At 45.5% G+C, this 12491-nt stretch overlaps 1 protein-coding gene across 2 annotated transcripts; it reads left to right on the plus strand.

The window, feature by feature from the left end:
- The first annotated feature begins 9404 nt into the window (after nt 1–9404).
- LOC126077412 (MORF4 family-associated protein 1-like) lies at nt 9405–12071 on the plus strand. Of its 2 annotated transcripts, none has more exons than XM_049886808.1 (2): nt 9405–9977; nt 10656–12071. In XM_049886808.1, exons 1-2 carry the CDS (start codon nt 9639–9641, stop codon nt 10701–10703), a joined length of 387 nt encoding a protein of 128 aa, XP_049742765.1. In that variant the 5' UTR covers nt 9405–9638; the 3' UTR covers nt 10704–12071. The 2 variants fall into 2 exon arrangements, with proteins under 2 accessions (XP_049742765.1, XP_049742764.1); XM_049886807.1 differs by having other exon boundaries at nt 9406–10020.
- Nucleotides 12072–12491: the final 420 nt, after the last annotated feature.

The raw sequence follows: 12491 nt of genomic DNA on the forward strand, positions 1-12491 counted from the left end.
CCGCTCTGCTTCCGGTCTTCAGGGCGCTCATGCTCACGCTGACGGCTCGTGCCCGCCCTTCCCGCACACGCACGCGCGCCGCGACCTCTGCCCTCGCGCGGCTCAAACTCAAGCTTCCTGAACTGGGAATGAGGTATAACGTGAATGAAGGTATAACACGAACGTAATAAAGCGCATAGACACCCGGCTGGTGAATTAGAACTGCTAAACTTTTGGTTACCTCCCTGTAGCTCTTAACCACTGTGCTATCAGGGCTCCAATCTAAAGTATAGACCAAAAAAAACCAAACCCAGTGCCAGTCAAGTCGATTCCGACTCATAGCGACCCTATAGGACAGAGTGGAACTGCTCCATAGAGTTTCCAAGCAGCGCCTGGCGGATTTGAACTGCCAACCTTTTGGTTAGCAGCCATAGCACTTAATCACTACGCCACCAGGGTTTCCAGCTTAAGTATACGCACTATTAAACTTTTACATATTCATATAAAAACCCGTTGCCGTGGAGTCGATTCCTACTCATAGCGACCATATAGGACAGAGTAGAACTGCCCCAAAGTGTTTCCAAGAAGAGGCTGGTGGGTTTGAACTGCTGACTTTTTGATTAGAAGCCCTGGCTTACCTTAGCTCTTAACCCTCCTACCACCAGGCTCCCATATTCTACAATGAATAAGTGTTCAAGATCAAGATACAGAACATGTCCGCACCCATGACGGTTCCCTTCCTCTCCCTGTTTTCTTCTTGCTGCTTATACTGAAATGACAGAGAAGAGAGCTAAGCAAAAGGAAGGTCTTTTAGACACGAAAGAACGGAACCTGGATGATTTTGAAAATTCTTGGTCTCTTCAGACAGCAAATGATGCTAAAATGAAGAGATGTCTTTCTAAAAAAAGATCAAACCAGGATACTGCCAGTAATACCAAACATAAAGCTGATGATGTGACTGTAAAATCCTTCTTAAATTTTCTTAACAATCAAAGGTGGTGCCTCAGAGTACCATTCAGTCAGACTCAGGGCTCTTTTAAGAGACTAAGGGTGTGCCTCACAGGTCATCTCAATCAAACAATAGGGTTTCTAGGAAGGTTAAGGGCTTCTCCCTCAGCATTATCTGTAGAAGCCCAATGTACAGATGGGCTTATCTCAAAGGGATTTGTGGGTGTGGCATTTGACCAATAAAATGAAACCCGATGAGATGCACAGGAAACCTACAACGTTTTCGAGAGAGTTATCTTAGAAGAAACACCGCAGCTTGGACTGAAAGGAACAGAGAGTACAAAATGAAGAGTCCTTTGACCCCCCAAAATTTTACAAGCAGGAAACAGGCTGAGAAAGCTATGCATCTGAAAACACATACTATCTTTCATGAAAAAGAAAATATAACCCAGAGGGTGCAACAAAGAGTCCAGAGGATGAAGCTGAGAGCCAGGGAGAATTATTTCTAGACCATTTCAGGATTTCTACGGACCAATGACTCCCTTCTGCTTTCCATCCTGCTCCCCCCACATTTTTTCAACAAAAATGTCCATAATGTTTATCCTACGACTTCCCCACCATTGTATATTGAATGGGGCAGGGAGCAGATAATTTGTCTCTTTAGTTTCACAGGTCTACAGATCAAGGAAAATTGTACTCTAGGAGCTGGACCTAAGGAATTACATTAAGTGAGCTTCATCCACACCTGACCTAATACAGATGACAAAATTCTGGACTTACAGGTTACGCTATAATAAGATGAAACTTTGGGGAACTCTGGGTGGGAATGAGTGCGGTTTGCATGTTGGATGGTCACCAACACTGGCGGCCAGAGAGTAGACTGTGTTAGCCAAACTTCAACATGGTCCCCCTTGTGTTTTCCCTCCTGTTGAGGGTGTATTAGACTTAGTGACTTTTATTGTGAATAGAATAAGGCAGAAGTGATGATGTGACTTGGAGATTAGGTCATAAAAGGCAGAATGGCATACCTTTCTCTCAGATCCACTTGTTCTGGGGGAAGCCAGCTGCCTTGGGAGCATCCTCTGGGAAAGCCCACAAGTCAAGGAATTGAGGCCTTTTAGCAACGGCTATGAGGAACAGCCTCCTTCCTACAACCGCATGAATAAGTCATCTTGGAAGTGGATCCACAGCAGCCAGGAAGTGACTTCAATTCCAGCCAGTGGCTTGACTGCAACCTCATGAGAGCTCCTGAGCCAGCCACTCCTGAAACTAGGTGGAATAATAAATGTTGTTTTAAGTTGCTAAATATTGGGGGCAATTTGTTACGTAGCAATAGATGACTAATACATCATTGAAGGACTATACTGCAATTTATTAACTTATTCTCCCACTCATGGACATTTAGGTTGATTCAATTTTGGAGTTATTATAATAATTTGCTAGGAATATTCTTGTACATGCCTTTTTGTAGACATAGGCATTCAAAATCTCTTGAGTATATACCTAGAAGTCAAATTGCTGGTGGTTGACATATGTTTATCCTTAACAGCTACTGCCAGGAATGGATGAGAGTTCCAGTTGTTCCACATCCTCCACAAGCTTGGTATTGTCAGGGCTTTTAATTTTAGGAATCTTAGTGTGGTACAGTGCCATCTCATTGTGGCTTTAACCTGCACTTCCCTGTTGAATCACAAATGTCTTAGTTATCTAGTGCTGCTGTAACAGAAATACCACAAGTGGATGGCTTTATCAAACAGAAGTTTATTCTCTCACAGTCTAGGAGGTTAGAAGTCTGAATTGAGGGCGCCAGCTCCAGGGGAAGGCTTTCTGTCTCTGTCAGCTCTGGAGGAAGGTCTTTGTCATCAATCTTCAATTGGTCTAGGAGCTTCTCAGTGCAGGGACTGAGGTCCAAAGGACATGCTATTCTCCTAGCTCTTGTTTCTTGGTGGTTTGAGGTCCCCCTGTCTCTCTGCTCGCTTCCCTTTTTTATATCTCAAAAGAGATTGACTTAAGACACAACCTAATCTTGCATATTGAGCCCTGCCTCATTAATATCATAGATGTAGAATTTACAACATATAGGAAAATCGCATCAGATGACATAACGGTGGACAATCACACAATACTGGGAATCATTGCCTAGCCAAGTTAACACACATTTTGGAGGAAACCAATTCAATCCATAACAATGAAGTTGAGCACTTTTTCGTATACTTATTGGCCTTTTGGATATCCTCTTTTGGGGAGTACTGGCTCAAGTCTGTTTTTTATTTTTTGTTCTGAATACAAGTCCTTTGTCATGTATACCTACTGAAAATATCTTCTCCCACTCTGTGGCTTGCCTTTTCACTCTCTGATGGCACAGTGGTTAAGAGTTTGGCTGCTAAACAAAAGGCCAGGAGTTTGAATCCACCAGCCACTCCTTGGAAATCCAATGAGGCAGTTCTACTTTTTCCTATAGGGTCGTTATGAGTCGGAATCAACTGTTCAGGAACAGGTTTGGTTTTTTTTTTTCCAATGGTGTCTTTGATGAACAGAAGTTCATAATTTTAATAAAGCCAATTTACCAAACCAGAAACTTCTGAGAGTGAAAGATGAGACTACTAATATGGCCACCCACTTAGTGATCCTTTTGTCCAATGCCCACCCTACAGTAATAGGGGGAAATTGAGACTCAGTGATGTGTTCGGCTTAATCAGTTTGGTCAAGGCCACAGAGGAAGTAATTGAAGGAAGTAGAAACTAATTCTAAGAGAGCTTGGCTGGGGTAAATGGTTAAGTACTGAGTTACTAACAGAAGGGTTGGTGGTTTGAATCCACCTGGAGGTGCCTCAGAAGAAAGGCCTGCCAATCTATTGCCAAAAGATCACAGCCATTGAAAACTCTACAGAATGCAGCTCTGTTCTGAAACACATGGGGTTGCCATGAGTAGGAATCAACTCGACAACAAGTGGTTTGGTTTTGGTTTGGTCTGTATCTGACTCCAAAACCTTTCGCATCAAACACCTTCACAAATTGCCTGATAATAATTATAATAGCACTACCTCTTATATTTCTTAGTGCTTTGGTGTTTGCAAAACACTTTCATGCACATTGTCTCACTTATGCCTCTTGCCACTGATAGATATTCAGGCTGGGACTGAGGCAGAGGTCCCCAAGCTGTGGAAAGTTCCACTGCCTCAAGCAGCTTTGCATCAGAATCCTGTTTCCTTTGCTTGGCCTGCCCCGTAAAAATCCTGGCAATGCATGAAGTTATATGTATACATGTATGTTATATGTAAACCCCATTGTGCCTGTATAGTATGATTAAGAATGTGGCTGACGTAACTTGTATGAACTCCCTATTTGTATACCCCTTAAAAATAACCTTTTCTCTTGCCCTCACTGAGCGGTATTGGCAGCAGCAGCTCCAACTGCCTCCTTTCCTTGTGCAACAAAATAAAGGTGACCTTTCTGCTCTCTCACCTCGGTCTCTTGTTTATTGTCCAAAACGAGTCACACTGAGCAGAACCTGGGGTTTCCACCTGGTAACAGGACTGCTGGTCTTTATTTATAACACTGGAAGACTGAGCTCTGATTTGTGACAGTTGTGCAAGCAGGATCCTCCCCAATTTATTGCTAGTGTCATAGTGGGTGACCACACCTAGAAATACTTCATCCACTCCACGGTGCACACTGTTGGAGCTCAAAAAAATATTTGTAGATGAATATTATAGTACTATTTACTGAGCCCCTGATATTTTTCAAGTTCTGATGGGTGGTGGGACACAGAGGTGACCAGACCATAACCTGTCCTCAAGGAGTCTACAGCCTGGCAGAATAGGAAAAAATTTATGGAGTAATTCTTTCTCTCTAATACATCGCCTAAGGACCTATGTGATGCCAGGCTGACAGGAGGGGCTGAGGACAGAGCCTCAAGTGACCTTTACCTTGGGGAGCTTACAGTCTGGTGAAGAGTCACTAAGAAGCTGCTGACCATAACAACCCAAGGCAGTGAGAAAGTTCCCCCAGGACAAAAGTACAAAAGAGAAGAAAGGGCTGTTTATACCAGCGGTTTCTGTGGTGAGCAGGGACCCCTGCTAAAAAAAAAAAAAAAACCGTCACGGAGTCAATTCTGATTCATTGTGACCCTATGGGCAGTGATAGTGGACCCAGATTGCTCTGGGTTCAAATTCTGATCATAAGCACTGTTTTTAGCCAGGTTTCCTTTTTTTTTTTTAACATCTGTAATATAGGCCTATCTCGTAAGTTTTCTCCACATGTCTGTCAGTTTGTCGTACTGTGGGGGCTTGCATGTTGCTGTGATGCTGGAAGCTATGCCACTGGTATTTAGATACCAGCAGGGTCACCCATGGTGGACAGGTTTCAGCTGAGCTTTCAGAATAAGACAGACTAGGAAGAAGAACCTGGAAGTCTACTTCTGAAAAGAATTAGCCAGTGAAAATCCTATGAGTAGCAGTGGAACATTGTCTGACATAGTGCTGGAAGATGAGCCCCCCAGGATGGAAAGCACTCAAAAGATGACTGGGGAAGAGCTGCCTCCTCAAAATAGAGTTGACCTTAATGACTTGGACGGAGTCAAGCTTTTGGGACCTCCATTTGCCAATGTGGCATGACTCAAAATGAGAAGAAAGAGCTGGAAAAATCCATTAATAACCAGAATGTGTAATGTATGAAGTGTGAATCTAGGAAAATTGGAAATCATCAAAAATGAAATCGAAAGCAGAAACATCAGTATCCTAGGAATTAGTGAGCTGAAATGGACTGGTGTTGAATCAGACAGTCATATAGTCTACTATGCCAGGAATGACAACTTGAAGAGGAATGGCATTGCGTTCATCGTCAAAAAGAACATTTCAAGATCTATCCTGAAGTACATACAATGCTGTCAGTGATAGAATAATACCCATATGCCTACAAGGATGACCAGTTAGCACGACTATTATTCAAATTTACACACCAACCAGTAAGGCCAAAGATGAAGAAATGGAAGATTTTTACCAGCTTCTGCAGTCTGAAATTGATGCAACATGCAATCAGGATGCATTGATAGTTACTGGTGATTGGAATTTGAAAGTAGGAAACAAAGAAGACGGATTGGTAGTTGGAAAATAGGGCCTTGGTGATAGAGACGATGCCAGAGATTGCATGATAGAATTCTGCAAGACCAACGACTTCTTCAGTGCAAATACCTTTTTTCACCAACAAAATGGCGACTATACACCTGTACCTTGCCAGGTGGAAGACACAGGAATCAAATCAACTACATCTGTGGAAAGAGATGATGGAAAAGCTCAATATCATCAGTCAGAACAAGGCCAGGAGCCGACTGTGGAATAGACCATCAATTGCTCACATGCAAGTTCAAGTTGAAACTGAAGAAAATCAGAACAAGTTGACAAGAACCAAAGTACGACTTTGAGTATATCCCACCTGAATTTAAAAACCGTCTAGAGAATAGATTTGACACGTTGAACAGTAATGACTGAAGACCAGATGATTTGTGGAATGATATGAAAGACATCATATATGAAGCAAGAGGTCATTAAAAAGACAGGAAAGAAAGAAAAGAGCAAAATGGACGTCAGAAGAGACTCTGAAACTTGCTCTTGAATGTCGAGCAGCTAAAGCAAAAGGAAGAGATGATGAAGAACTGAACAGAAGATTTCAAAGGGCGGCTCAAGAAGACAAAGTAAACTGTTATAATGACATGTGCAAAGAGCTGAAGATAGAAAACCAAAAGGGAAGAACATGCTCAACATTTTTCAAGCTGAAAGAACTGAACAAAAAATTCAAGCCTCGAGTTGCAATAGTGAAGGATTCTTTGGGGAAAACATTAAACAACACAGAACCATCAAAAGAAGATGGAAGGAATACAACACACAGAGTCATTACACCAAAAAGAACTGGTCGATGTTCAACCCATTTCAAGAGGTAGCATACGATCAGGAACTGATGATACTGAAGGAAGAAGTCCAAGCTGTTCTGAAGGCATTGGCAAAGAACAAGGTTCCAGGAGTTGACGGAATGTCAGTTGAGATGTTTCAACAAATGGATGCAGCGCTGGAAGCACTCACTCATCTATGCCAAGAAATTTGGAAGACAGATATCTGGCCAACCGACTGGGAGGGATCTATATTTATCCCTATTGCCAAGAAAGGTGATCCGACCGAACGTGGAAATTATCAAACAATATCTTTCATATCATATGCAAGCAAAATTTTGTTGAAGATAATTCAAAACCAGCTATAGCAGTATATTGACAGGGAACCACCAGAAACTCAGGTGGGATTTAGAAGAGGACATGGAACCAGGGATATCATTGCTGATGTCAGATAGATGCTGGCTGAAAGCAGAGAATACCAGAAGGATGTTTACCTGTGTTTTATTGACTATGCAAAGGCATTCAACTGTGTGGATCATAACAAATTATGGATAACATTGTGAAGAATGGGAATTTCAGAACGCTTAATTGTGCTCATGAGGAACGTTTACATAGATCAAGAGGCAGTTGTTCAAACAGAAAAAGGGAATGCTGCATGGTTTAAAGTCAGGAAAGGTGTACGTCAGGGTTGTATTCTTTCACCATACTTACTCAACCTGTACGCTGAGCAAATAATCCAAGAAGCTGGACTAAATGAAGAAGAATGGACATCAGGGTTGGAGGAAGACTCATTAACAACCTGCATTATGTATATGACACAACCTTGCTTGCTGAAAGTGAAGAGGACTTGAAGCACTCACTGATGAAGAGACCAGACTTCAGTACGGATTACGCCTCAACATAAAGAAAACAAAAATCCTCACAACTGGACCAATAAGCAACATCACGATAAATGGAAAAAAGATTGAAGTTGTCAAGGATTTCATTTTATTTGCATCCACTATCAAAGCCCATGGAAGCAGCAGTCAAGAAATCAAAACAACACATTACATTGGACAAATGTGCTGTGAAGGATCTCTTTGAAGTGTTGAAAAGCAAAGATGTCACCTTGAAGACTAAGGTGCGCCTGACCCAAGGCATGGTATTTTCTATTGCATTATATGCATGTGGAAGCTGAACAATGCATAAGGAAGACCGATGAAGAATTGACGCCTTTGAATTGTGGTGTTGGCGAAGAATATTGAATATACCATGGACTGCCAACTACCATGGAAGAAGTACAACTGTTACAGGGCAAGGCTTTCAAGCTTGGGACTAAGTGCTGCCTTGATTCTTGCCTTCCACTGACCAAGGATGACCAGGAGAGGGTCAGAGGTTCCACACAAACAGATTTATTAGCCGCAGAAAGAAAGTAAAGGCTCATGAGTGGGGAACAGAGAGGGACTGAGCACAAGGTCTTTCTGAGGCTTACATGGTTTTGGTGAGGAAAACAGAGTAGTGAGTATTTAGTAGGTTTCTTTCAAGGGGCGGGCAGTTCTCAGAATGGCGGTGCATACTAAATTAGGTTGCTTGTGCATCTGGAATCCAAGATGGAACCTGTAGGAAAGGTTCCTGGGACTGGGTGGCAGGACTTAACATGGGGTGTCATGCCTGCGGAGTCCCTGCTGTGGTGCCAGTTCGATTCCTGCTCCTGATACTTGCCTCAGGCAGAAGTCATCTGTCGGTCACCTTGTGGATGTCTATGGATGTCTGTGGGTGCTCCAGGGTCGGTTCCTCTGAAAAACATCTTACAATGGAGTACATGGTTCTTTCCTTATCACACATGCAAGGATGGAGGTTTTGAGTCATTAGCCAAGCATGCAATTTTTTTAAGTAAGTTGCAAGTCGCAGGTGTTGTAGGGTTCCCTGACTAAGGGGCTCAGTGCCTTTTTATTCCCTATCTCACAACCACAATGTTCCTTAGAAGCAAGGATAGCGAGACTGCATCTTACATACTTTGGACACGTTGTCAGGAGGGATCAGTCCCTGGAGAAGGACATCGTGCTTGTAGAGGGTCAGCAGAAAAGAGGAAGCCTTCCACAAGATGGACTGACACAGGGGCTCCAACAATGGGTTCGAGCATAACAACAATTTTGAGCATGGCGCAGGACCGGGTGGCGTTTCGTTCTGCGGTACATGGGGTCGCTATGAGTCAGAACCGAGTAGACGGCACGTAATAACAACTCATAGGTTTGTTTTGAGGGTTAAGTGAGTTAATTCAAATTAATTAAGCAGTTACTGCAGGGCTTGCTTGAACACCAGCCAGTCTTGTTATTCAATCACGGGGAATGGGTCACTTTTACTTTAAAAAGTAAATAAAAACCCGTCCCGCGCAGCCCTCCAGGAGGGAATGAGGGAGCCACTTCTGCCCCAGAGCGGATTAGAGGAGGGGCGGGGCAGGGCGCGGGGAACTAGAGGCGGCGGCGCGCGCGGCCGCGGCCGAGCCCGCTTCACGTGCGCGCGCCCGTCCCCCCCCCCGCGGCCTGCCTGAGGCGTGACCGTAAAGGGGCCCAGCCACGTCGCGAAAGGCCGCAAACAGGCAGCGCTCTGCCTGACGGCACGCGTCCATTTTGTTGGCCCTTCGCTGCCGGCGCGCGGTCGTTTGTCCCCGTGGCGTCCCCGAGGCCCGCGGGCGTCTGTCCCCGTGGCGTCCCCGAGGCCCGCGGTGTAGGGGAACCGGGCCGTCCCAGCTGGCCCGGGAGCACGAGTCGTCCCGGCAGCCGCCAGTGCCCGGCCGTCCCCGGGGGCGCGAGGCAGCCGTCGGCCCCGCGGCCCCGAAGCAGCAGAAGATGCGGCCCCTGGACGTGGTGGAGCTGGCGGAGCCCGAGGAGGTGGAGGTGCTGGAGCCCGAGGAGGACTTCGAGCAGTTCCTGCTGCCGGTCATCCACGAGATGCGGGAGGACATCGCGGCGCTGACCCGCGAGCGCGGCCGGGCCTACCTGCGGACCCGGGGCAAGCTGTGGGAGATGGACAATATGCTCATCCAGATCAAGACGCAGGTGGAGGCGTCGGAGGAGAGCGCGCTGAACCACCTCCAGGACCCCGACGACGGCGCGGCCGCGAGGGGCGACAAGGCCGAGGAGAAGGCCAGGGAGATGGCGAAGATGGCAGAGATGCTGGTGGAGCTGGTGCGGCGGATAGAGAGGAGCGAGTCGTCCCGAGGGCTGGGCGGTGAGGCTGGGCGCGGGGGGCGGCCGCAGGAGTCGCCCCGAGCTCGCTCACACGGCTCCTGTGGGAGTGCTCAGAGTCGAGGGGCGAACCCCAGTGTCGTTGAACCTGAAGCTGGGCAGTGGGACGTTACGGAATTTTACGTGTGTAAATTGTTGAGTTTGCAGACGTTTTGGTGTGTATATTTTCACCACCAGCGTCCCCACAAAAAAAATTATGAGAAAGGATTGGGCAGTGGCGGAAGGTAGATGTGCGCCAAGTGCTGGTTAGCAGTTAGCAGATACTGGTATTTTGTAGCCCTTTCCCTTCTCCTGGTAATTAGGGACAAGTAACCAGGCTTGTATTTTGTGACAAATGAGAATCAGCTCTCATAGGATTGTCTCCAGAGTTAGACCTGCCAGGGTACCAAGGGGGCTGGGGAAACCAAAGAAAAGCTGGTCATAGAGCAAATAGAGGAGAGTGAGAACACGGGAAAGAGGAATAGAAGTGTCCAGCTTTCTCTAGAAGGCACGTGAGTCAGAGGACCCTGTCTAAAAGAGACAGCATTCTCATGGGCGGTTAGTTTTTTTTAAACATCAGCATAGGGAATCCGACACTTAAAATGTCTTGATCGTAAATTTATTCCCATTGTGCTTCAGGTTCACAGCTGGTGGACAGACTCTGCTCAGCTGGTAACGATGGATTGACTCCTTGAAGAAATGGAAGCAGCTTATCATTTTCACAGTTTTGTATGTTTCTGACCCCCAAGTAACAGTCTCCCTATGGTCAGAGGTTGATGACCTTGGTACAGGTTTAGATCATCAAATTTCTCATAAGGGAAATGGGGCTTAAACAGATGTTTCAGTGGCCATGTTCCTGTTATTTTGCTTTGTTTCCAAAATGTTGGGTGTGGCCTTGTGTTTTGCTATTACCTGTATGACCTGCCTGTTGCCTTTCTGGAACTTTGGAACACACGAAGACTTGGGGTCAGAATCTTCCAGCTTTAGGAAGCCACTACATAGTGCTTGGTAGCCAGCGGAGGAAGCATACAGGAGACTGCTTTGGCCGAGACTGGGAAGAGCTAGAAAACGTTTGGAGATGGAAAATGGGTTTGTATATATTTCAGAATTTTAATTCTTCTGTGAGACAAAAGAGAGATATTTTTGTGACGCATAGTCTGATGTATATTGTATAACCCTTTCAAGTGAGTTTATTTACATAACTTAGCTGACCTTGTGCAACAGAGATGTTTGACTAGGGATGATGGAGTAGCTTCACTGTTGTCAGACCCTCACGTTCCAGGAGCTTCAGAGTATAGCATCAAAGAGACAGTCTACAAAGGGCTTTGAGAGGCAGGAACAAGGAAGAGGATTCACCAGGGTTCGTGAAGTTCCTTGTTCATCGGATACTTTGGTTATCTAGTGTTGCTACAACAGAAATACCACAGTCAGATGGCTTTAACAGAGATAAATTTATTCTCTCATAGTCTAGTAGGCTAGAAGTCCAAATTCAGGGCACCAGCTCCAGGGGAAGGCTTTCTCTGTTGGCTCTGGAGGAAGGTCCTTGTCATCAGTCTTTCCCCAGTCTAGGAGCTTCTCCGCGCAGCAACCCTGGGCCCAAAGGACGTGCTCTCCTCCCAGCACTGCTTTCTTGGTGGTACGAGGTTCCCCTGTTTCTCTGCTTGCTTCTCTCTTTTATATCAAAAGAGATTGACCCAAGACACAACCCAATCTGGTAGATTGAGTCCTGCCTTGTTAACATAACTGCCACTAATCCCATCTTGTCAACATAATAGAAATAGGATTTACAACACATGGTAAAATCACATCAGATGACAAAATGATGGACAATGACACAGTATTGGGATTATGGCCTAGCCAAACTGCTAAACATGTTTTCGGGGAACACAGTTCAATCCATGACATCAGGGTAGTAGACCTGAGAGAGATCTGAGGTCAAAATCAAACACGTAATGAGTGTTCACGTCCTTGAAAAACAAAAACTTATTTAAAATAAATTTTTTGCTGAGATGACCAAGTATTTGATGTGTGTTAATAAAAGTCTCTTGAGATGGACGTTCTTCCTTGAGTTGTCATCATGAAGCGGGGATGAGGTCCTGAGTCTTCAGCTGTAAGGGAGCGTGGTCTCTGGAAGGTGCTGTGGGGATGAGATGACAGAGCACTCAGTTCTTAGCAGAAGCGAACAATAGACCATGCTCTGGTCCAAACCCAGCTTTTCGGCAGCTGGAGTGTTCAGTCGTCCAGTCCAGGGGGTTGTGGACTGGGTATGGTGCAGCCCACGCGTGAAAGTGAGTAACAATGAGTAACAGGGTAGTGTGAGTTATTGTCTTGGGGTGGGGCACCTAGGAGTGTGGCAACACCGCCTGGGGGAGTCTGGGAAAGCTTTTCAGAGCAAAGGCTGGGTGAGTTCCACCTGGGGAGATGGCCAGTGAGTTGGAACTTAGGTGTGGAGGGAGTTGTGGGAGATGGGGTGAG

The sequence above is a fragment of the Elephas maximus genome, chromosome 5, assembly GCF_024166365.1.
Source record: "Elephas maximus indicus isolate mEleMax1 chromosome 5, mEleMax1 primary haplotype, whole genome shotgun sequence".
In the NCBI taxonomy this organism is placed as follows: Eukaryota; Metazoa; Chordata; class Mammalia; order Proboscidea; family Elephantidae; genus Elephas; species Elephas maximus.